The sequence below is a fragment of the Parus major genome, chromosome 4, assembly GCF_001522545.3.
Source record: "Parus major isolate Abel chromosome 4, Parus_major1.1, whole genome shotgun sequence".
In the NCBI taxonomy this organism is placed as follows: domain Eukaryota; kingdom Metazoa; phylum Chordata; class Aves; order Passeriformes; family Paridae; genus Parus; species Parus major.
Genome location: NC_031771.1, coordinates 30191288 through 30218008, shown reverse-complemented (window position 1 = coordinate 30218008; position 26721 = coordinate 30191288). Strand labels below are relative to the sequence as shown.

General features: G+C 35.4%; 1 protein-coding gene across 5 annotated transcripts in view; it reads left to right on the top strand.

Annotated features, from left to right (window-relative positions):
* MARCHF1 (membrane associated ring-CH-type finger 1) overlaps positions 1-26721 on the top strand; it is a 227766-nt gene that overhangs the window by 128815 nt on the left and 72230 nt on the right. For 4 of the 5 annotated variants that reach the window (XM_019006422.1, XM_015625093.2, XM_015625097.3 and 1 more), the window contains one exon: positions 8687-8826. In XM_019006422.1, coding sequence (XP_018861967.1) covers positions 8725-8826 — 102 coding nt within the window. In that variant the 5' untranslated portion in view covers positions 8687-8724. Of the gene's footprint in view, positions 1-340; positions 514-8686; positions 8827-26721 lie in introns of all 5 variants that reach the window. The other variant, XM_019006423.1, reaches the window with a different exon arrangement.

Here is a 26721-nt window from a genome sequence, read left to right as displayed (position 1 = left end):
TTAAAAGCATGGTTACCCTTGAGGAGGCGTTTAGTACAGGTCACAGAATCCCAGAATGCTTTGGGTTGGAAGAGACCTTAAAGATCCCCTAGTTCCAGCCTCCTTGCCAGAGCCTGGAAATCTTGCTCTGGACCAGATTACTCATTGCCTCATCCAAGCTGGCCAGGGATAGGGCATCACAACTTCGCTAGATGTCTGGTTCCAGTGCCTCACCATCCCCGCAGCAGATAATTTTTTTCTAATATCTAATGTAAATTTATCCTCCTTCAGTCTAAGGCCATAACCCTTTGTCATATCAGTAGATGTTTTATTAAAAAGTCCCTCTCCAACTCTCTTGTAGGCCCCCATTAGGTACTGGAAGGTTGCTCCAAGATCTCCTTTGAGGATTCTCCAGGCTGAGCAGCCCCAACTCTGAGCCTGTCTTCATAGGAGAGGTGCTCCAGCCCTATGATCAACTTACCTTGTTCTAATCTTTCCTGCCTTGGAGCCCCTGAGCTGGATGCAGCCCTCCAGGTGGGTCTCACAAGGGCAGAGCAGAGGGGCAGAATCCCCTCCCTTGGCCTGCTGACCATGCTGATCTGGATGCAGCCCAGGATGTGATTCCTTTCTGTGCTGCCAGTGCATTTACCAGGTTGTGTTGAGCTTTTTGTCCACCAAGAATCCCCAGTTCCTTTTCTCTAGGGCTTCTCTCAATCCATTCTCTGCTCAGCCTGTGTTTTCGCTTGGGATTGTCCCAACACAGGTGCAGGACCTTGCACTTTGCCTTGTTGAACATGAGGTTTGCAGAGGCCTGCCTCAAGCCTGACAAGGTCCCTCTGGATGGCATCCCTTCCCTCCACTGTGTTGACAGAACTACACACCTTGGTGGTGTTGACAAACTTGCTGAGGTTGCCCTCAATCCGTGTCTGGACTGTGTTGCAGCTGCATTGTGGTCAGTGGTGTAAGGTATCTTGGGGAAGCTAAGGCTTGTCTCTGTTACGCCCTAGCTGTAGATTGATTGAAATAATTGAAAATAAATAATTGAAAACTGTCACAAGGGTAAGGCTTATGGCTTAGCCATGGAGCTGCTCCTCAGTACAGCAGCTAAACAGGTTTGGGAACAGGACATTTGTATGGGACTGCACTAATGGGTGTTGCATAGCTGTGCCAGATCATGTTCTGCACCTGCACAGGCATCTCTCCATGCATGCTGTGCTGCATGCTGCTGTCTCAGTTTCAGCACCAGGGTTCAGGATAGCCTAGTAGAAAGCAGTACGAGTGGTAGTAAAGGCAGAGGAGGGTTTTCAGAGGTAGAGATGAAACCTTCAGGATGAGACCCAGCTGCCTGAGCCACTGCAGAGTTAGATATTTTTGTGCTCACCCAATCACTAAAGGGAGCAATGCTGTGCCATTGAGCATTGTGTTTGTTTTCTGCTGTACACTCAAGATTTCAGTTTTATAATTTTATATTTTGTCAGTGTACTCTTGCCAATGTCATCTGCCTTTGAGGTTCTTTGGAAAGACTTGCAAGAGGGTGGATATTTACAGTGTGTGCTTAGTGTTATTTTTAAGTAGAAGAAACTGATGCTGTGTCTTTTAAACTTTAATTAGCAAACACAATAAATACTACATCTTTAATTTTTTAAAAATGGCTTGTGAGGAATGGCATATTAGAACTGTGACATGCATATGGTCTGTGTGAATCTTAGCTTGCTGACAGCCATGTGAATTGTGGTTTTAACTGCATGTACTGCATTGCTTTCATTTCATAAAGAAGCAAACCCCAATTTTCTCTATGGACAATAATTAGTAAACCATTACAGTCTGGCATTGTAATAAATTAGGTTCAGGCTTAATTTGAAGCTATTGGAAGACACTTCTAAGAATTCCATTAATTTAAGTTTAGAGGGGCATACTGATATTAATCCAATCTTCTTGCACCTCTTCAGATTTATTATCTATTCAACAAAACTTTTCTATTTATTTCCCAACTACAAACATAAAAACTAGAAGGACTACATAATCTTTCAACTTTTTTTTCCTCCTTCTCAATTTCTCCAAGTTATTTTTGACAACAACCAGAGAAAAAAGAATAATTGCTTACAATAATTATGCCACCATTATTATTGTCTGATGATAACCCCATTAAAAAAAAAATCAGATATTTGAGTCATACTTCTGTTGCCATGTGTTCACTTCTAAGTCCTACTTTTGTATTTGTTTTCTGGAAATTTTGGTCAAAAGTTATCAAAGTCATATTATTCAAATGCTTATTCACATAATTATTAGCTTTTAGGTTAACGTAATCTTTACTTATGTAAGGGACTAGTTATTTAAGCTGTTACCAGTAACTTCAGCATTAGGCCAGTAGGCCAGTAATTATTTATAACTTAAATCCCTTTATCCTGAAAAACCCTGAATAGGCCATCTGTCATGTCTTTCTACTAGCAGAGGTCAGATCATAAGTCACATCATAAGTCATGATCACAATTTCCACTAGAGGAGGGCAGTATGAAATAGAGGTACTTGCAATAGCATGTTTCAATTAGTTCAGTGGTGAACAGCTATTTAATGGGCTTATTTAATCTTTATTAGGAAGGATTCCAAATCTTCTCCTTGGTAAATCTGTCACAAGTTTTCGTTACACATTTGGCTCTTCTGTCAACTCATTAGGTGGTATACCCTTGATGACAGCAAAAGTCTTCTTCAAAATATTTAGCAGAATTTTCTTTATTATAATGCATGCAACTTAACAGCAGTAAGTGTTCTAAATATCTTCCAACAGAATATCAAATTTCACCTTCTAACTAATTGGAATTCAGGTCTTTCGTTTTAGAAGAAAAAAAGCTGTACCTCAGTTTCCAGAGGTGACCCTGAATTTTCTACCAACTAGCATTCAATGATATTTAATATCATTAATATTTAATGATCTTGATTGGTTGCAGAATACTTATGGATTCATATTGGTGAATATATAGCTATAATTCTCACTAATCACAGAATGATTTGGGTTGGAAGGAACCTAGAAGATCATCCAGATCCAACCCATCTGCCATGGTCAAGGACACTTTCCATTAGACCAGGTTGCTCAGAGCCCCATCCAACCTGGCCTTGAAAACTTCCAGGGATGGGACATCTGCATCTTATCTGGGAAACCTATTCCAGTACCTCACCACCCTCACAGTAAAGAATTCCTCTTAATGTCTAATTTAAGCCTAGTCTTGTTCCATTGGAAGATATTCCCCTTTGTCCTGTAACGACATGTACGTGTAAAAAAGCCCTCTCCGTTTTTCTTGTAGGCTCCCTTCAGGTACTGGGAGGCTGCAATTAGGTTACTCTCATCAGGAGTAAATTTCTTGCAAACACTGATTATTAAAAATAAGCATTAGCTACTTGCAGCCAAAAACCAATTCAAAGTTATGTTTTATACAATTACATGCTAAAATATGAGGGCAAATGACTAATGCTAACGATGGCTACTGACTCTAAAAGAGATTTTGAAAACTATCTGAAGTGAGGTAAGAAAAATTGAAGAGACCAGAAAAGATAAAATAGCAGTGGCCTGTCCTGTGCTGGAATTGTTACAGATTGTGTTACAAAGAGCAATGATATCTAAGCAAGAGGATAAGCCCTTCTTTCCAGCAGTGATTACCACTGTTTGTGTGGGTTCTATATGATTGACCTCTCACAGGAGCAGTAGCTGAACTGCTCACAAGCAAGAGCTTTCTGTGTTTAGGGTTGTCAGCAGAAGATGATTTATGACTGCCCAAAACTTTGTATTTGACAGAAAAACTTCTGTTAAAAATACTTCTCTGACAAAGGAGAGATAATTCTTCTGTTGGACCATGCATGGTCTTAAGCACATCTTGGTGTGTATACTTCTGGTATTTCAATGATTTTCTCTTCGTTCTGAGAAGTTAACTTAACGTCAGTATTAATTGTCTATCCTTTGATACAGTGGTGTTAAATGGTTAAATAATGTCTTTTGGGTATTTAGCCTTTATTGAGCTTTTAAAAAAAAGTTAATTCTGTCTGTCTTCTTATTGTATTTCAATAGTGAGCTCTGCCTGACTCAAAGTGGATTTGATTTTACAGCATAATATACCTTTCTTCTTCTGTAAATAAATCACATAAGAATGGGAAGAAACATTAAGAAATAACTTTTAATTTTGCATAAGTGGAACAAAGTCCATTAAAGACTTATCTGTGCCCTGTTCATTTGGATAATTGCATGCATAAATGCACCTCATAACTTCATGAGGTAGTTAATGCTTTAGCTTCATTTTTTCATTTCTAACATTTTCTGCTATTTCTGTATCTTCCCTGAAGAGTTTCCATCTGCCAAGCGCTGGGTATGTTTTATCAGGTGCACTTACCAGTCATGTCTTTATTGTTGATTGAAGCTTTGATTTACGCTGCTTGGCCATCACGTATGGCTAAATATATGCAAACTCACAAATTGAAAAACACGTACTTAGTTCTTGTTCTCAACTCCATGTTCGTATCAAGGCTGTTGTCCTTTCTACTTGGGATTCTGATGCATCTGGAATTGACATGGAGAGGTCCTGAGGGAGGGGGTAGGCACCCTTTCATTGCTCACCCGTAGCACATACAGTTGCATTGCTTTTTGAGGAAAATTCAACAGAGATATTTAACCTTGGATGAGCAAAGCATTCCCTTGAAGAGTAGCTGTGATATTAACAGCAAGAACCACTTAGAAAGCAAAGCAATATTCGAGGATGGAATAGAGGTTGCTTATGAAAATAGTTCAAAAACTGCATCAGCAAATACAGATGTTTATACAGTATATAAATGTATAAAAGCTGGGGGTCCTTTAAACATTAAATCAGTTGCCATTGATATACATTTCTCAGCATTTTCTTCTTCAAGTCTTCACAAACGGAAAATGGCATCATTACAATGCTAAAAATTTACCATGGGGATAAAACCCTGTTGGAATTTTTCTAAAGAGCCTTGAGTGATTTAAAGTTGCTTTCTGGTTTACAAAAGAGATACTCTTCCTTGTGCAGGGAAAAAAAACCCAAACAAGTATGACTATGAGGGCAAGCATGCCCACAAATTTTAAGTTGTTAGTAGCCCAAAAGACTATTTTCTTTGAAAATTTTTAGATCTTTCTTGACATGTTTTGGGCATAGTAGTTGTGGAGTGGTTAAACAAAGCAATATTAGGTGCAATAATTTTTTTACCAGTCATCTTAAATGTATTTATTTTCAGTGATTGAATTGTCTGAATTAATAAGTTAAATTTGCATCCTTAGTTGTGAGAAAAAAGAATCAAAGTCTTAGAGGACTAAGGACAACTTAAAATACATATTAGCAGTATAAGAGAAAAGAACAAATCAACAAAGGCTGGATTTAGTCGGAAATAATTACATGGTTAATTATGGTACAGGACCATCAAAGTAATTTCTGAAAATTGATTAGATAATATAGGTATTAATTTAAGAATATGCCATAGTTGACAGTTGGCAAACTTAAACTATAAATTCTAGAAAACTTGGTTATAATATAATGTCTAATACTCTAGAGAGGGGTGCTGATTCTGTAATGATGTTTTGAAAGAGCTGCATAGCTAAGTTAAGTGACAGCTCTATTTTGTCTTTACAGGTAGAGAAAGGCATTTAGATGTGCATAATTTGGTTTACTCTTCCAGTAGTGCCCTAGAAGCACTTCTGAAAACAGTCATTAATAAACATGGCATGTTTGAATTCAGAGTCTTAAATACACTTAATGCAGAGGTGTTTGACTGTGTATAGCCAGTAGCTATACAAGAAAGCTGGTACCATTATGGTCTTGATTGGTGCCATCATTCTAGCTGTCAACCTAATTTTTGGGCATATGTCCTTGTTTTCTGTTGGTCTCTGCATTGTTTTTAATGAGGCTAGAACTAGGTATTTTACTAGGTATTATATAGGTACTTTAGTTGGTTGCTGCAGGTATCAGTCAGGAAGATAACACTTCTCTAGCTTGATGGTCTTTCATGCTATTTTAATTCAGTTTTGGACTCAAAAAATTAGTCCTCTGTTTGGAGGGGCAGAAGGTAGTCAGCACTTCTGATGATACAAAATTTTACAGGTAATTACCACATTTGTATGTGGAAATTAATTTTTTTCTCCCTGACTTGAAAGAACCACTGGTGAACCACCACAGCATTGAGATATTACTATGATTTTACAGCTGTTGACACAGTCACATATATTCTAATACAAATTTATTTATTTCTTTTAGTACAGAAGTAATTTTAAAACCTGAGGTTGAGCTTCTTATTTGTATGAAGTTTTAGTGTCATTATGTTGTTATGCTTACAGCTACACTGAATTGTCCTTGTGAATCACAGCAGGCTGGTTAAGAAAAGCCAATGGCTTACTTGTGACACAGAAATAGCAGAAGCTGTCAGAGATTTCTATTGCATCCAACCCATCAGTTTGTGGTTTTATTCAAATTAGAATAATTGATTAGAAGTCACAGCTTGGTAAGACTCAGACAAGCGGTACATAATGAATAATAGTGACTATATTTATCTTAGCAGAGCTCAGCATTGAAGGCTATTTGTATTTCAGTATTCCTGTAGTTCTGCTCCTGGAGTATTTTGATGGTCTGCCAAATCATGCAGCTGGACAAATACCATCACTTTGATTGCTGTTGGGGATCTTTGAATACAGAGAACAAAACTTAGATAAAGAACAGTGTGTTTTGTGTTCAATTTCCTGCTGTTCTGTGATAGCAGTTAGATTTTGATAAGGACTGAAAAAGCATAACCTTTGTTACCTGAATCTGATTATGCTTCTGAATTAAGCATATAAATTCTTTTCACTTGCTAGATTTGTGAACATTTTTTAGAGATAGGATGCATTTATTTCATACAACTGGCTGATTTTTAATACATCATCCTTAACACCCTTAACCACCCCTTTTTTAGCATTGATATTGTATAAGATGAGCAAGAATTGTGTGTCACTTCGCTTGGCTAAATCGTAAGTTAAGATTTTCTCACATTAAAAAATATGAATGAAGTAATTCTTCTATTTTTTAACAAATCTAGAGATGATGAATTAAGATTGTTTTCAGGAAATTTATTTGTGGTGGTTCTTCAGGTGTATGAGCAAGAGCAAAGTCCTTCTTTAAGTTATGATCTGGACAATGGCAGTCATTTTGATTGCTCAGGGCAAAAAAAGAAGAGTTGGGAATCTTCCAAAGGGTTCTGCATGCCAAGAAGACCAGAATAGGACTGTACCTATATTCAGATTATTTCTTGTCTTCACAGGTACAGGCAGTATAAAAAGGATTGATTGAGCACTTACTGAGCATGATTTTGTATCTCATGTTAAGATTTCAAGAGACAAAAAAATTATAAAAATCAATTAATCAGTTGTCTCACCTGATCATCTCCAGTGCAATGAAGCTAATTTCCACTTATTCCTATCAGTTCCATGAGATTGTGTGGGGAATACAGCTTTGTGCATTTTGTACTTTGAAAACTATATATTAACGGTTAAGTGTGGAAATGGTAGAGCTGTCATTGTTTGGGAAGGGGTTGTAGTTTGTCAGACTCAGAACCTGGATGGATGAAATCTGCTGTAAATATATACATAATTTGTGTCCTGCATGGAGATGTATTGCAGAAAAAACAAATGTAAGTTACAAGTGCATAATACTCAATGATGCTGCATAGTGCCATGGGAGGTCTTTAGCATTATTGTATTTATATTCCAGTTTTATTCAGTCTAGTGTTAACCTTATTTGGAGTACTAGGCACTCAATCTGCTAGGTTAATCTTTCTGTTTTTTATGTTTCATGATTCTACAGAAGAACACATTTTTAAATTACAATATGTTAACAAACAACCAGAGTAGAAATTGCTTCAGATGTTAAGAATAAAATTGTTCAAAGTTGTTTTTTGTAATTAATTAGCAAAGTTTTGCACTGAGTACCTCCATTGCCAACTTGGGTTGGGAAAAAAACCAGATTGTGAAATTTTAAACGTACTTATGAAGGTTTCTTACACTTAGTAGCATGCTGTACTAGTGCTGCATTTCCAGAATGTGGTAGTGTTATTAAAAGGTATTTTGTTATTACAAACTAAAAGTAAATTCAAGGGTAATTTTCAGTTGGCACACAGCATTTATTTCTGCTGTGCCTGCATTAGTTTTTGCTATTTACAACACATCCTAACATAGCCCTTCAAGATGAGCCAGGTATTCTGCAGTGTCTGGGCATGGGTACATACAGGTTTGTGTGTTTTCACACTTCATTTGTATTTAGGATGTGCTACTGCTTTAGGGCTATTCCTGCTTGTTTCAGTGAATTGTGGGGGTTTGTATCCAAATGTCATATAGTTTTTGGGATGGTGCTAGTCTCAGAGGTATTCTGTAATAAAATCCCTTTAAAATAACTTTTTAAATTGGAAGTTACAACTTGAGGAAGATTTAACATGGAGAGAAGGCACTGTATTTGCTGACACTAAAATAGTATTAATGCATGTAAGGTGAGCTAAAAGTGCATGACTCTTTTTTAACCTTTATGGTTCAGCACTTTGGAATACTTCAGAAAAATGTGTTCTTTTAAAAATACGTTAATTAGCTTGTTCAGATATAACTTAAAAAGCTGTTTTTAAAGGCATGCATCCAGAGACATGCCCACAATGAATTCAAAGCGTCAATGTTTCAGGGAATCTAAATTATTTTCAGAATTTCAGAAATTGAGAAGGGATAAGTGGAAGGAGAAAATGTTGGGCTGGTGCCAAGCGATAGCTCGTAACCCTCACAGACTTCCAAACAGCACAAGAACACCCGAGGTCTCAGGTGATGCTTCACATAACTCTACTTTGGTGAGTGAAAAGTTGCATTTCGTGACGGTGGCATGCTCAGATGAACTTGAGAGGTGTTAAATTTATTTTTAAAATCATATTGTTTACCATTGCTTGCATTTCCTCCATGTGTGAAACCCTTTGATGTAACATCTGTTTACTCTTTCAGTTTGCTTCTTTTGTCTTTTATGCTATGCATGGTTCATTCTGACTTGCATGCTGTGTCTATAAATCAGTGTTGATGCTTTGTGAATGATAAAGTCTTCAAGGAGGAGATGACCGAATATGGATCACTTATATTCCTTGTGATCATAATCAGTGCAAAAATGGCATCTGGTCCCTGATGAATACAGCTGGACATTGTCTAAAGGCACCTCATTTGCTCTTTGTTCCTGCCTGTAACAGGAACAAAGTATCATGTGTCTAAACTTGTGTTAGACAGCTGGATTTTAAAATGATCTTCATATATTAAACATGCTATTGCAAGAGATGGTTGAGTTTCTGCATGCAAAGCTGGTAGTAGATGTTCAGGCAATGTAAAGTTGACAGTTTATGTGGTGGAATTAAAATATATCATATGAAACTGAATAAAGTTACTCATTGATAAGAATTTTAATCCCACAGTTTTTGTTCATTGAAATAAAGCCACTTACATCAGTAGACCTGGCCAGGTGAGTAAGAACTGGTACTTGTATGTAAAGGCTTCCAACTGCCCCATCTCTAAGAGCAAAAATTATCTACTTGTCTGCTTGTTTTAATTCAACTGACATTTTCAGGCTACAGCAAGACTGAATATTTGAAACATATCCAGTTCAATATGCCTGCTCCAATTTCATTAATGAGTGTTAAATAGGCACTGTATTTCCCTATCTTAAGAAACATGAGTGATCAGGAAATACTGCCCTGCAGTTATTGAAACATGGACATTTAAGGATGACATTTAAGCTAAAAGGTGAATAATTGTTCCTAACCACTGAGGAAATGTGGTAGTCCGAGTGAAGGGGCAGTGGTCTGCTTGAAAGCTGTTGAAGTTTTGCTGAAATAAAGCCCCTACTTAATGTGGCAAGATTATCTTGTTCAGTGGTAAATAATATACAATGTAAGTTTCTGCCACAGAAGAGAACACAAAAAGGCAGCATTAAAAGCTGCAAATTTTATAGTTCATTATATATATCCTAGAGTATTGTTATAGCTCATTTTCATCTAGAATACTGTACTTTCAGAGAAATAGAAGGAAATTAAAAATCAATGCTGCTATGAAAAAAGATGTCAAGTATATTATCCTCACATTTAATTACTATTGCTATTTTATTTTTAAATTTTATTTAAATGCTTTTATTATTTAGCTATTAACAGTAATAGGAGGTAGCTATTAAGGAATTGAGATATGTGGAAATTTGCATATTTTGATTTCTGCTTGACTGCTATTCAACATATAATTTGGTTTGATATTCATGAGATAAGCATTCCAATCTACCAGATGGGATTTAGAAATGATGAACTGGAAATACAGTTCAGAACTGGTGGATCCAGAGACTTAGCATCTTTTAACCCTATTAATATTAAAACTGGTTCAAAAATAAGTTTGCATGTGGACTGCTGCTTAGTTGATGAAGCATGTAAGAAAGCCAGAGAAATAAACTACTGGGAAAGATACTGTGTGTCATTTAATATGGTGCTTGGCTGTAGAACAATCTTCACAACAGGAAATAAAACAATGTCTCTTGAGGCCTGCCAAGCTTTCCTTTTCATTTTCTTTTGCTTCCCACTCTCTCAACCGTGACTTTTTCTATCCCTCACATGTGAAGAAAATCATATTCAGTATAAGCTGTTGCTGGCAACGTCTTTCCAATTTGCAGGATGTTGACTGAAAATCCTTATTTCACTTGTGAACATTTTTAATCTGAAATTTTGTTTGACATCAGTTTTGGTTTTGCTTAGTAGTCGTTGCCTTTTCAATATTGAAAAATTTTTTGGCTGATCTTGAGTGAAGATACAGACTTTAGCACTGGAAACTGAAAAATAATGAAACAGCAGAAAATAAAGAATATAGCAGATTATTTGTTCTAAGTGTACAAAGCCACTTCTGATGAGCTATTCAAGCGTCTTTTTTCTGAATTAAATTTCATTTTTCAGTGCATTGCAGCTCCACTGTGGACCTGATTCCCTTAGTATGGGTTTATTTGGTGAGTCTTGTGCCCATGTGAGTCTGTGTCATGAAGACACAGCTCTTTGCTTCCTTATTCTGTAGGTGGCAAGTCTGGGTTTGGAAGGAAGCAAAGTGGAATGTAGACTGCCTCGTTTTTTTTTACCTCTGCCATATCCTTTTGTGTACACTTCTGATTCAGCAGAATGTCTTCTTTATCTCAGAACTTCAGCTAAGGCATTAAAAAATACTTCCTATTTAAACCTAAACCCCAGAGTGGGCATTTCATAATGCCACTTTCCTGAAGGAAAATGATCTGAAAATTGCAAGCAACTCTCATTGATTTTTCACAGAATCGTAGAATACCAGGATGGAAGGAATCTCAAGGATCATCTGGTCCAACCTTTCTTGGCATAAGCACCATATAGAGAAGATGGCACAGCACACTGTCCTGCTCAGCCGTTAAAATTTTGAGCAGCATCCATCCAGCACCTTCCCTTCAGAGGTTATTTCAGTGCCTCATTGTTCTCATTGCAAAGTGTTTTCCTCTTGTGTCTAATCAGTGTGCCCAAACTGTTCCCAAGTTGTACCCATTATTTCTTGTCTTTTCCTTCTAACTCCTTGTAAAAAGGAGTCTTCATCTTCTTTGTAGCCGCCCTTGAAATACTGGAACATGATTATGATGTCTCCCCTAAGCTTTCCTTTCAGCCTTGAGGCTGAACAAACCCAGTTCTCTCAGCCTTTCCTCATGTGGCAAGCTTCCCAGTCCATTTTTATGGAAATAAATTTTTCTCTGTGAAAAACAGAAGGAAGCTTAAGGAGCAGAAAGCAGGTTATGACCATTAAGAAATTGCTTTTTTCATTAAGCAAGTAAATGGAATACAGAACAGCAGTGGAGGAAAAAATACAGAATAATTAAGTTCATGAAAACATGGAACGTATTTAAAGACTTTAATAAAATCAGTTGCACCATTTTATTTGATGTTAAGATGTTAAGATTAGCTTCATTGAAATAAAATATTAAATCAATTTATTTGAAATTGAATAAATTTTGAAATATTTTAGCAGAACTCAACTAAGGATTCTTGGAAACATTTTTCTGTTATTGTTGTCAACTTAATTATAATAATATCTTCAAGCTTTATCACCTTAGTCTACTTTATTTGAAGATTAAAACCTTTGCATTCAGTTTTAGGTGGTCCTCTAGCTTCTTGTTTATAAGCAAAACTTTGAAACTTTTGAATCATTCTGTCATCAAAGGAGCCATAATATGTTTTCAAAAAGATTGTTTAACATAGGAGTTTATTGGATTTGGGGATGTGTATTGATAGTTTTAGATTCATAGTGAGTAACCTTTTTTAATACTGAAAATAATTTCATATAGTCCATTAACTTGGTGTAGTGGAACATAAACCTGGAATTGACTTTGCTTCTCTGATAGCTTCATCTCTTTATCAAGCTAAATTTATTATCAGTTTGTTTCTATATACATTGTTTCTAAATGTTGAAGATTCATCCTTTGTAATGTTCATCGTATTTTGAGAGACTTGTAATACAACTTCCCCTTTTCGTCATAGTTTCCATGTTCCCAGGAGTATCTTAAAAGGTCTTGTCTATTCCTGCTCCAGTTTGAACAGGAATGACCAGTTTTGCAGCATATTCCGGATCAAACTTTCTGTTCCTAACAATTTTCCAACACTATTGCCTGTCCAGTAGCACATTTTTCATGCTGAGTAGATTTAGAATCACTTTATTGATACTTTTTTGTAGCTGCTATTTTAGTTTTGACACCAAACCTCTAGATTATGTTGACCTCTAATACATGAGGACTGCATACATTCAAATTATTGATGCTCTTCTATCATTTTCTATTCATCAGGCAATATGCAAATTCCTATATTTTTCATTTTTCCCTTTCTCTGATATTTTCTGGAATTGGGGAAAGAATAGTAATGGTTTTTTCTTTACTTGAAAACAATCTAGATCTTGAAAGCTCATAATTATATGCAATAGTATTTGCAGAGTTTTTGTCTTCTGAGAAGATAATGGATATAATTGAAAATAAGAAATTTAAAATTATTTCTTCATTAATCAGTCTGTGCTGACAGTATCTATTTATACTGTGATTCTATAAGCATATGTATATGTGGTGAGTTCAAATGATTTTGATGGGAATATGTAAATATGTATTAACATTGATTAAGCAGTTTGCCTAGAAGCAGTTCAGTGTCTGACTGTCTTTGCAGAGCATCTAGTATTTCTCTGGGTCCTAACTCAAAACCTGAGCATTATTATAATCTATGTTTCCAATTGTTATTTGCAGCCTCTTCTGCCTAGGGCATGGACTGGTCCTTAATCCAGTACATCATGTGAAATGCACGAAGCTAATGGCACAAGAGCAGCATGTAGTGCTGAAATGTAGTCATTAGTATAAACCACTTTTCCCTGTTGTATTCCCAACCAGAATTATAGGTGAATATATGTGGAAGTATAGTCAAGTGAGTAAATAGATAATTTGTGTTCCAACATGCAAATGACATGTAGAAGTCGTGGCAAATAATCGAGCTCTCAAATTTAGCTCTAAGGAAGGGTTTCTCTTTATGTGACCAAATGATGCCATCTTCTTTCTCCAAGAGAGCATAAAATATGATCATGAATTATCTGATTGACCTTTAAATAGCATGGTAGATCCCATGTTGCCGCATCTGATTTTTGACCAAGCAAGCTAATAATAGTTGATGGTCATCCAAAATACAATTAAACAAACAGGGAAAAGTGAGAGGGTTTGAGGTTTTTTGCTGTTCACCCTGACAGACAGCTCGGCCCCCTATGACTGCTTTCTCACTCCATCAGTGGCAGGGGGAAGAGAAGCAGAGGGGAAATGTGAGAAAAATCATGGGTTGAGATAAAGGCAGTTTAATTGGCAAGGCAAAAGCCACTCATGAAGGCAAAGTAAGGAATTTATCCACTGCTTCCCATGGGCAGTCAGGTGTTCTGCCATCCCCAGGAAAGCCAGGCTCCATCCTGAGTAATGGTTACTTGGGAAGAAAAATGCCACTCTGAATATTTCTGCTTCCTCCTCCTCCTCCTCCTTTGAGATTTATATGCTGAGCATGACACCACAGAACACGATGTGTCCCTTTGGTCAGCTGGGATTGTCCCTCCTTGCTATGTCCCCTCCCAACTCCTTGTGCCCCCTCAGTCTCCTCGATGGTGAGGTGGGGTGAGGAGCAGAAAAGTTCTTGATGTGAGGCTTGCTTAGCAAAAAAGTGAAACAACCCTGAGTTATGATCACTATTTCCAGCAAAAGTTGGAAACATAGCCCCGTGCCAGCTACGATAATGAAATTTAACTCTATTCCAGCCAAAACAAGTACAGGTTTTCCTCCAGTGATGATGCAGCGAGTAGCTGGGATTTATGTTAAAAAGTTATGTTAACTATGTGAGAGTTGTAATAGTGTAAGAATGATTTATCACTGGATGGTCTTTAAAGGTCCCAACTAACCCTAACCATTCTTTAAATCTGGGATCTTTATCTAAACACCCAAACAATTTCAGAACAAGCAAGATTTCTTCATCTGAGTTTGAAGTGTGTGGCTGCCTGATATTCATCAAGGTAATGTAATTCCTTGATGAAAATCCTGTGAAATAGGGTACATCTAGGTTTCCTTTAATACTGCAAGCCTTGAACTGTTAGTCTGACAGAAAGTGATGGGATGTTTAGGATCTGTATTTTAATATGTTACAAGAAAGCCAGGTAATATAAAACTCAAAAACTAGATGTGAGAAAAGAGTAATTATCTAAGAATATGGAGTTGGTTTCTTCTGAATTATCATCTTATTTGTTTAACTGTTGAGTAGATTTCATGAATGAGGCTGCAGAACCAGCTAGGAAATCCACAATACCATACCAAACAAAAGTCTCGATAGACACCAGTTTTAAAAATATAGTAGTAACGTTAATGTAATAGCCAAACAGTGTGTATCTGTGAGTAAAACTATGGAACAGAGAGATTATACAGAGAAATGGAATTTTGAAAAGGTGCAGAATTGTTCACCAGTCTAATTAATTGCATGATTTCCCTAAGTATCTGTCCATGTTAAAGTTATGAAAGCTGCTCCTTGTACTGTGGGTGTTCCACATCCTTCTGCACAATGCAGCACGCTGCCCAGCAGGGCAATTGTTTTAACGATGTATTGCTTTACAATTTACAGGATCAGCCTAAGCTGTCAGTGGCCTCAGGAGCCATGCCACCCCAGGCCAATCTTGTTGATTTTCTTTATATTTAAAGCCAATTAGCAGTCGTAACCTTGGTTACCATCACCTTCTACGTTCTCACCATGAATGTGTTAATAAGGATGTAAAGTTGCTAAGAGTTCATTTGTGTTCCTTTTCTGTGCATGCATAAACAATTAGAGCAGGGTAGATGCAGTCCAAAGCTTTTGGGTAACTCTCCCCCAGTGTCAATTATTTAAGAGCGAGAAAGATGCAGTCAAGTTTTTACATATTTGACCAGTGATTTCAGTTAGACTTCCCCTATGGCAGGCTTAAAATGACAGTCCACGCTTAAAGAATTTTCATTTTGCTTTTTCTAACCAAAAATTGAGGCTACATAGAAAATTAATTGTACTTGGAATCTGTATGCATAAAAATAACTTAAATATAAAAGAAAAAAAGAAAAGCTTATCTGAATGCTGGATTCAATAAGGCAATAAGATTTTAATATTGTCATTATCATTATTAATATTATTATTGTTATTATAGTCATGTTTTACTTAGCTTTTTAACTCAAATTATATTTCATTTTTTTAGCTGTTATGATTCTGCATTTATAATCAGTGAAATTTGCAATAAAATGTTTTTCCCTAGATAAAGTTGCTATAAGACATTGACATAAAATGTGTTAAATGTCCATGTAACTGTATGAATAGGTTGTATTCAATCCTTTATTTTCCCCAGAACATTTCATGCATCTTGTGTCTCACAGTAACATATGCTGACAAGATTGGTTCAAATCCATTTAATATAAATTATTCGTAATTTGTTTCCTTTTTGTATAATTGAAGCTCTCATAAATCTTTCACTTAGGGAAAAGGAGCATCATTTCAAGATAGACTTAAACACCTACTAATTTTTTTTAGTTTTGAAGACAAGGCCTATGTCTGACTACATTATAGATGTTCACATAACTTTTGACTGAAAGTTCAAGAAATTATTTTTCTAGCAATTTTTCATGCATTCATAAAACTTTTATATTTAGTTTAAAGTATGTAGAACTCCAGGTTATGTGAAATAGGGTTACAGATACTGAAACAAGAGGGAATTGCCAGATCACCATTTAGTTTCTATCTGGCAAATGAGTTCTTGAAAATGAGAAAATCAGATGGGGCCAAGTAATTAACCTAAGTTTTTTTTATAAGGTGAAATGAGTTATTCTCATTCTAGCTCAGTGAAGCCTTCAGTTCCATCATTAAATGAACACGTACACTGTAGTGGGGAGGTCAGGATGATGGGAAGCATCAAAGAAATGTCTCTGCTCATTCATTTATTGCCAGAGTAACCAGCAAGGAAAACTATGAAAGCATATCATGTTAAAAAAAAATGAAAAAATAAAAAAGGAAAAAAGCTAGTGGTAGAATATGATAATGCAACTTTATCTTGTTCGAAATCTCAAGGTAATACTAAATGTTTAAGTTAAATTGCAAGTTTATTTATATTCTCATTCCTGAGGCTCCCTAGTATTTGTATGGTATTTTGCTGTCCAATACTACTAGAACTACAAGATCCAGAAACAGTTTAAGATAAGCTCTCTAGTGTGCTGACTATTGCAGTTTGTATAACTCAGTGCAGTAAGCAGAAATATGTATGCATAATTTGTTTAAATAGTCTATACTGATACCATTTGCATGCTTGCAAATATGTGAATAATGTGCATGTAAGTTTGTGTAGTATATATATATTTCAATCCTGCTAGTTTAGATTTTAGTTAATCATGTAAATTTGTGCAGTTTCTGCAAGAGGACTCATTTTCATTCTGAAGTGGTTTGCGAAGTAATGATTACTGCAAAATACATTCCGAAATATATTCTTAAGAGGAAAACAGGGTTTTACGTGCACACCTAGAAGCCATTTCCTGCATTCATATTAGTACATGAGTTTTGTTACAGACAGGGGCGGAAGAAGGAGAAAGCAGCAAAGCTGCAGGGAGCTGTGTACCTCCCTAGATGAATCCCTAATGTATTCTTCTGCTTTGCTGTCCTCAGTAAAAGCTTACCCAACACTACAATTGATTTGGCGTTGGTTTTGTGTCCTAGAAGGCTACACAGTGCAGCACATCTCTGCAGCTGTGCTCCCACTGCAGTGCTGTGCCCAGGTGTTGTGGATCCACATCAGCACATGTTCTGCACTGTGTTCCACCCAGGCTGTGGGCTGGCTTTCCTGCAGATAATGAGCCTGCACATAGCAGGGCTGTCATCTGAGCACCTAGCCTGGCTATAGAGGCAGCTTGAGTCCTCCTCGCAGCTCTCCAGCCTTCTTCCTTTTATCTCATAGAGGTGTCGGTAGCACAGAAGATTAGTAGGGCCTCTGGAAATCTGCAGCATGTATGATTTCCCTTTTCATGTGATTTTGGTGGAGAGCTGAGGTGGAATAGGGTCTGGGGAGATATCAGACTTTCAAATAAAGTATAACCTTTATAAGCAGATTCTTCCAAAAATACAGTTTGGGAAGTCTCTGAAATCATCTACTGTCTCTGTTTTGTATTGTCAGTGTTAATGAATATACTTGTCATTGCAGCTGGAATTGTGGTGTTCCCTTTAAACAAAAAACGGCAACAGAAAGTGTGGGAGCAGAAAAGGAATCATAATTATTGTATAGGTTAAAGCACTGTCTTTACATACATCCTGTGTTGTATGTAACTTCCATATAACTTTGTGAAAGTATTTTCTACTATGTTATTTCAGCCTCATTAATATGAACTAATGAACACTTGAGAGGAAGTTTCACTTAAAATAGTAAGGTGCTTCAGTTCTCTAGAGACAAAGGTGTTAGACTTATCCTGGCTGATAGTGGAATGAGTTAATAACTTAGGATAATTAATACAAGGAAGGAGGATAAAATATAGCAGAAGACCTAGTTTTTTTCTCAAGATTAATCAACAGACAGGCTGCAGTGCAGTGTTTGTTCCACAGGAGATGGAGACAACTGGTTGAACCAGGCACCCTGCTGCAATCTCAGATGTGTTCAAATCTTTCTCTTAGGAATGGCAGTCCTATCAATTTCTTTAAAATGGGTACATGGTCAAAGATGGCTGTGTGGGGATGCTGACCGTAATCACTTGTGTTGACTCTGCTGACTGAGAAAGAAAACTGCTTGTGACCTTGTTCGGCTAATTATCTCTGGGGTTAATCTGTTATTCCCTGCCCCTGGCCTTTTCATGAAGTATGAGATGGGAGTAATAGGATAAGGTTAAGAAGGGGAAATTTAAACTGAAGGTGAAGAGCATAATCTTGCCAGCAGCATGTCTTAGGCTGCTGTGTGATTTTGTGCTGGGGGGTTACAGAAGTCCCATGTCTGTGTTCCTTGAAATTTGGAATGGAAATGGAAACATTTGCTATGATATTTTTGTTAGCTTTTTTCATCTTTGATTCGTCTCTGATGTTCTGTGCTTCTAGGTTTTTTCCCTCCTTCTAAAGAAAATACACCCTAACTTTTCTTGCCCTAATTTTTTAGAATAAATCAGTGGTATGAAAGGTACAACTTCTGTACTAGATCAGTTGTCTGTGATTTCTCTAATAACTAATCATTGTTTAAATAGAAGTGTTTGGAATTCATTCTTTGAACCTGAAGATCTGTTTTTTCTGATGAAGTGTCAGTTTTCTATTTCTGTGCTCAATATTTCAATTTTTGTTTCTTTTTCAATCTGCATTGACACTGACAATATTTACTTATTAACCCTGTAGGCTGCAATTTATATAATTGAGGTATTGGTTTTTGTAAGGTATTTTAAAAAGCCCACAGTACAGTAAGAAGAGAGAGCTACACCAGCTGTACTTTTTTATTTTGGGTATTTTTTTATACCCAAATGTTAAACACTAGTTCTCTTTCATGATGGATGGGAAGAAAAAAAGTGATTTTTTTTTTTTCTTTTCTTATGACAGTTTTATCTTTTCTGTTGTTTTGGAGAAGCAAAATTTTATGACATACAGCATAATCATTATCTGACAGAAAAAGATGAAAAGCATGACAAAAAATTGAGTTCATAGATGTATTGATATTACAAAGAGGATGTCTTGTTTTCCATTTATTTTCTACTTATGAATAAATGATGCAGGTAAATTTTGAGAAGTGTTTGTTCTTAGATTTAGTATTTATTTCATGTAAAAGAATCATGTTTCAAACTGCAGTAGGATTTGTTCATATGTGTATTCTACACTTTTATTATTCAGGCTGTAAATACCTCATTCTGGCAGTACGTAAATGTGATAATAAATGTATTTTGAGTTTTATTGCTAAACTGAATTTTCTTTGCCATGAGAGAGAAGAAAGATTTTCATCCTACACCTATGTTGGATTTTTTTAAATTTAGAGTTATAGAATCATTTAGGTTGGTAAAGTCCTAAAAGGTCATCTAATTCAACCATAAACCTAACACTGCCAAAATGGAAAGTTTCCCAAAACAACTACCTTTCCTGTCAGTTTGAGCTATTCTTCTTTGATATTTACCAGGATTTACTATACAGTGGTCCCGGAAAGACTTTGGATTGGTTTGTTTTAAGATTAGGATTCTAAACTTAATTATTAATTAAAATTAAACTTAATTTAAAATTTAAATTAAATTTAAAATTAAATTAAAAATAATTAAAAATTTAAAATAAATGTAATTGTTTTAATTTAATTATAAATTAAATTAAAATTTAATTAACTTAATTTTAAATTAATTAATTTTAAAACCCCCATTAAAATTTATTTTTTGAAAATGTAGTTTGCTATAAAATATTTGAATTGAAAATGACAGATTTTCATTTTTCTTTTAATGTAATTTTTTAGTTTTTATGTCATTTTTCTACAAATTTTTATTCCTTCCACATAAATTAATTTGGTAGTTTATAGAACTTTTGCCTCCCTTTGTTTCCTGTGTTAAAGAAACAACAAAAGAAAAAGGTCAGAAATTTGAAGGAACAGCTACTGAGAGAAAAAAATAAAATTGAAAGACATAGAAGATTGTATTAATTCCATGCCATGCCATTTTATTCTTCCTGGATATTATTTGGCTCCTCACATTATCTTGGGTTCCTAGAGAAGAATCTGTTGTAGGGCTATCTTTAGTGTCAGTCAGTCAATAATTGGTGTTTTTAGTATAACCATTGGAAGAAATATGTAAGGGACATAAGTAAATAAGAGGTAAAGGTGTATTGTGGGGGAAAAAGTGGATGTAGCTAAAGCTCATTTGCTGTAGAGGCCATAATTTGAACTCGTGTTCTCCCTGGACAAAGAAACCCCCAGGCAAGCAAATAAAAGAAAAACTTCCAAACCTGAGGACCTGTTACTTCTTGTATTTCATAGAGAAGCTCTTGAGTAGAGGCTCTGCCTTGTGTAGGTGTGGAGGCAAGCAGAATAAACTTATGTGCAGTGAAATTCATGGCAATGAGGTCATTGAGCAGAGGTGCGTTGGTGCTGCTCCATCTAATTACGAGCTCACGGTAGAGGAAGACAACAGCAGCAGTGCAGGTGCTTCTGAGAGCTCCCAAGGTGCTCTGTTGGTAATGGGGTGCATCAGAACTGTATATATATTATATATATAACATTTTACCTATTTGATGCCAAAATGATTGAATTAATTCTTGTATTATGGAAACTTGTGTTTATTGAATCGTGTTTGATGTTTGTTTTCTCTGGGTAATAATATTCCAGAATGTGTTAATTGCTTCATGTAATCTTTGTAATCTATAAACATTAGTTCTTATGAAATGTTAATTACAGCTGATAAAAATAAAATACAGAAAAATGAGCTAGTCAATTAATAAATTTAAATTATAATTGCATGAATAATTACTAAATTGTCAAAACATCAATAATTGTGTGTGTTGAACTACAGTAGTATGGGATAGGTTGAGTATTTTATGTAGACTAAGTATGATTTCCCTTCAGTTTTGTTGCTGTTGTGGGTTAAGGCCATTTTATTTAGAACTGAGATTATAAATTGCTGAAGGTCTCATCTTGTGAGTAGCCAGTTCAATTTTTAAGGAAGTGCTGATGTCCCAGTACTTTAAATATCTAATGGTGCTCCCTATCTGAAAATCCTGGTCTGTAATCAAAAGGGGTCTTTTCAAATGTGTGAAGATAAATTTTGGTTTTAAGTCAGTGTTTTGGGATTTCAGTAACAATGGTCTGATTTTCAGGGAACCAATAGAGATTATTTGTTTAGGATATCTGACGTGATGCATCTCAGAGTTGATGTTACTGATATCAAGGTCCTACAGTGCAATTTTTTTAAATAATGAGAGGGTGACTCAGGAATTTTATACTGTTATTAATACTGTTATGTAAAGTAGAGGGAAAATGGAGTGAGGAAAAAAGGGGAAAAAAGTGAACACTGTATAAATACAGATGTCAATTCCACTTTGATAAGTGTCTTGTACAACTCTGACTTCACTTGTTCTCGAAAGAAAGTTTGTTTTATTCCAAATGCTCTATCACACCAGATTCACAGTGGCTTCTGTAGTCAGAAATATCAATTAGCTGAATATTCACTGTGTTGACACTTCCAGCTAAGTGTAGTTTAAATGTTCTGGAGGTGCCTACCCTTTTGGCATGTGAGTATGTTTAAAATACAGTGTAAAAAATTGTTGAGACATCTATAACTAATCTGTTGTTTTTGAAGGTCTGTTCTAAGGAAACAGCGCTTCTGTGTGCACCATCATTGACAGGAATCACAAACAGGCATCTTGCTGTACTTTAGTCATTGGAACATTCATTTTTCCTGCTTGATCTTGAATGTTGATCACGTTTATTTCTCAAAATAGACGTAGAGAACGTAGAGTATTACATAATTAATGTAAATGTGCTTTTTGGAAACCTTTTTCCAAAAGGTTTTTGGATTCAAAAAGAGATCAAAATACAAAGAATTCTGCAAAGTGGAATATTAAAACTGCTTTAGTGCTGTAAGTGACCTAAAAGCTTTTTGTTTAACACAGACAAAAAGTTTTCACGTAATACATCTGCATTTACAGGGTTGAATCAAAAAATTCTAGCTACAGTATCGTCTTGAAAGCAGGGTCTCTTCTTTAACAGAAAAAAAGAAAACATCTTTTTATATGAGTTTTTTTAGTGAGTTCAGATATGAAAGAGTTTTCAACTCAGTGTTTAGAGTCTGAAGAACCATTTGCAAAGAGATAGGTTTTGAACAACGTGGGTTCCAATAACATTAGTTAATGCTCTGGTCAGTCGGTGCCTGACATGGAAAATGTGCTGCTTGTCAACTCAGATGCATAAGATGTGCAATTACTGTAACAATTTTGTATATTTATTCTCAATTCAAAGTGGTTGTTAAAGCAATTGGTTTCTTGCAGGTAAAAATAAATAACTGAAAGCAACTTGGTTTTGTACATGAGAAAATTCAATATGGTCTGGCTATCTATGCATTTATTTTTGGGAGGCAATTTGCCACATAAAAGTCAGTCAGATTAGGATCTGTGCATACTTACATATTCATGCACAGCATGTACTTTAATTAAACAACAACCAAAAAAATTTCACTACGAGGAAAGAGCCTATTTTATTTTTCAAACCTTTTTATTTTTTGTCATCTAGAGATCATATCATTAGGAATTTTGTTTCTAGGGGCCATTGCCTGGAGGTTTAGTGTTCTGTTTTTCTTTTTTTTTAATTGCATGGTATGGCTAAACTCTTTCTTTACCAAAAGAGGTATAAAGGTGGAAGAATATCTGAGAATTTTGTTTTCTGTTAGCTCACAGGAGATCAGACCAAGTTCTCTAGTGACTTTTTCACACTAGAAACAACGCAGTGGGTTGGATGAGACCTGACCTGTCTGCTTTTTGTTTTAAATTGAGAGGTCACTAACCTAGTATATGAATTTTTCTGATTGCAAGTTTTTATTTTGCTTTAATACAGATTTCCTCCTGCATAGAATATTAAAAAGCATTCTGACATGCTTGCAGACTTGCAGCAATAAAGTAAATTGGTAAAGTAAATATAATTTTAAACTTAACTGTTAGAACTTCTCTTATAAACATAATGTATTTACTTGAATTAAATTAAGTAATGCACCCTTCGAGTATTTTTCTACATTACTTTATTAGATACACTTTAAAACCAAAGATAAATAGAGTAGACTCCATTGGATAAACTCTTATTGTGGCTTTGTGTAAAATAATAAACAAAATGTATTTCTTTCAACTCAGTATTGCTAAAAACAGAGCAAGACAGTCCTCCAGGGCAGCTTAGTAGCTTCTGGTTTTCCCTGCAGGTAGCAGAGTGTCTACTTTGATTCACAGCATTTTATTTTTTTTTTCCAAATAGCTTGAACAGCTCACCTGCAAACTGAGATCAGTATTACTACAGAATTGTCAGTGCTGGTGTAGATATCCCTGTTCAAACAAGCTGAGCACCACTTTTAGGGCTTTCTGCACACTACCACAGTCTCAGGCTTAATGCTCACACTCCTTGGAATCTAAAAAATGATAAAAACAAAAACATGACATGAGAAAAACGAGAATCAATAACTTGTGGCACACAGGAATGATGTAAAGTTTTGCAGTTGCTGGTTTTAGTTATTTCATAAACCTTTAATTTGCCTTGGACTGATTACGGATACCAAGAAATGTAACTGCTTCACGATTTATTGGCTGTTTACATTATTCCATTAGCCATCTCAAGCTGCTTCAAGGATATTACTACTGCTAGTATTACTGTTGTTATTACTGTCATAATTATTTACATAAAACAAGAAATCATAACATTTGCATTATTTTTTCCATAATGTTAAATTTGTAAATACTTTGGGAAAGGACGAATATTTCCATATCAGACATGATAATTCAATTACTGCTAAGTTTTCTGAGCCATGAGAAAGAATGAGGAGAGAAAATACATTTTACTGGTTTTTTTCTAAAGGGGGCATGTGACAAGAATTATATATGTGAAACTGAAAACCAGTGGGTTTACATGTTCACTCCTTTTCCCTTCAGACCCAATACTAAATGAAGCCCAAGACCCAAGACTTAGAAATGACAGCCTTTTAAATACATTATTTAGAAAGATGAGAGTGAAAATTTAATGTATTCCCATGCATTTGACCTGTAGGTTATCTTTAAAACAATATAAAAAAAAATTAGATTCAGCAGGATGTCTGTGAATAACATGTCTGCTCAAGAAAGCTTATTAGTTTTCTATAATAGCCTTCCAGTCACTGCCTCTGGATTTGGTTGTCCTGAGATTGTTATATTAATGGAAACAGTGTAGTTGAAACTGCTTTATAATCTTCACTAAAACCTGTGCTGTCAAGAGATTTTTGTGATGAAACTTACCACAGTAATGATGCTGTTTTTGACATTCATGGAGATGCTTTTTTTTGGAAATGTATTTTTTTGTACTGTGTTCTGTAAAGCTCACATTTTGAACAAAACCATGGATTTTGCTATGTCTTGTAAGAAATAAATTTATTTTAGAATAGAAATCAAGTAATTGTTGAGTTCCTTTGCTTAGAAAAATTTTAGAAAAAATTATTTCAAGTCTAGGTTTAAGTTTTCAGAATTGTTCCAAGTTCTTATTTCAAATAGTAAAAACTAAAAGCTTTCAAACATTTTGAACTTGAAAATCCCATTCACAGTATGCTACATGGCCCTTCCTGATTTCCCATCATTCCTCATCCCATCATTTCCCACCGAATCTCAGGTGTGTACATCTGTCTTCCCCTGTCTAAAGGTCTTTTCAGTTAGGAGGGAATTATTGCAGGATTTGGTTTCCAAATTTCAAAGCCTCAGTAATGGACAGCACAGATATTTTTTGGGGGAAAGGGAAGAAGGGAATATTTTGAACACAATTTTCTACTATTTTACCTTTCATTTTATCAACTGCGTATAATTTTTCAATTTATTTGTAGTCCCAGATACAATGTTTTTAAGATGAATACATTTTTAAATGCATCTCACTTTCAATCAGAGCTTAAGTACTAAAAATTTGAAATATTTCTGTTCTGATTTGAAAAAATCTTGTCTAATTTTCAGATTAGAATAGATATGGGCAAAACTGGTATGCCTGAAAATCCACTGTAGAAGGCTCAGTAATTAAAGATACATGACTGATTTTGATAAAGCACCCAGCACTTCCTTATCTGAGTGTTCCTCTTGGTTGCAGAATGAAAAGCATATTAATATTTGGTGAGCTAAGATGAGAAATCTAACCAAATGTTCATTTTAGTGCTGTAGTAGAAGGGCATCTTTTTCAATGGATAAGGTATGTAAACATGTTCATAGCAATATCCCTTGGCCATGTTTTGTTTAAAGTGTGTCTTTAAAATCCATATGTGCAGATGAACTGAGGGATGAGAAAAGCTAAATAAATATATTTGGACTTGCTGGAAGTACTTTTATCTTTTTCTAAATTTTTATTGAAATTCCTTTTCCCTGTTCCGTTTATCTCACTCCATGCAGAAGCAATGAGCACATTAACAAAGGAAATTAACCTTTCATGCTGCCCTGAGCTGTGATCTTGTCAGATCTTGTGGAATAAGCCAACCTGGGCTTAATCAGTATTTTAGAGAACTGCAAGGAGCAAAAAAAATGTAGGTCTGCAAAACAGATTGCTCCTCTGTTGTTAAGATTTCTTTTTTTCTAGCAGATTTTATTCTTGTGTAGTTTTTAATTTAGCTTTTTCAGGTGCCTTGCTTTGAAGATACAAATCATGAAACATCACCATTCATCACTCAATTCCTGGACAGCAATGACATTATTTTACCTGTTGTTATACTGAGTAGTGCATGGAGCTTTCAAATAAACATGTCAGAGTATAAAATATGAAGTAGCATACAAATATGTTTGTAATTCATATTAAGTTTACTTCTTGCTATAGCTACAAGCGTAATATCTTTATATGAGGCTGAGTATGAGACAAAATAAGGCACACATTGCATTTTGGTATTAAAAGATGCTTCAGTATGGCAGAGGTTGGTATTATTCACTGTGCTCCTAAAATATTGTGCTGCTATTGGAATTGTTGTGTATTGTTCTGTTTTTTCCAAGTTTTGAACAATGAGAAAGCAATAATGAAATTTAAATGTGAAATCTCTCTCCACCTAAAAAAGATGGACTTTTCTCCTTCAAAAGCAACTGATGTCTTTAGAAAATCTCAATATTTCTGTGACATGCTTCCCAAAACTGAAGAGGAGATAATGTAGGACATTTAACAGCCCATGATAAAAGTATTTGCTTTCATTAATTTCACCAGTTGCATTCCTTTTAATATCTACAGAACATTAAATTTCAAAATGTAGCAATTTCTCTGGCAGAATTCCTGATTTGATTACTGGATTATGTGAAGAACTACTGCTTGTTATTGTTGATGAAATCCCTGGGCTCCTACCGAGCTGCATATTGAAATAAATTGTCAAATCTTACATGGATTTAGAAAGCGTCTTTTATGCCTCTTTCAGAGGCCATATTAAAAAATTTCAAGGGTCCCTGAGGCCTAGGATGTATTTGCTGTTTCTGTACAATTTTGAGGCTACTGTGTAAATTTTTCAAAGGAAAAAA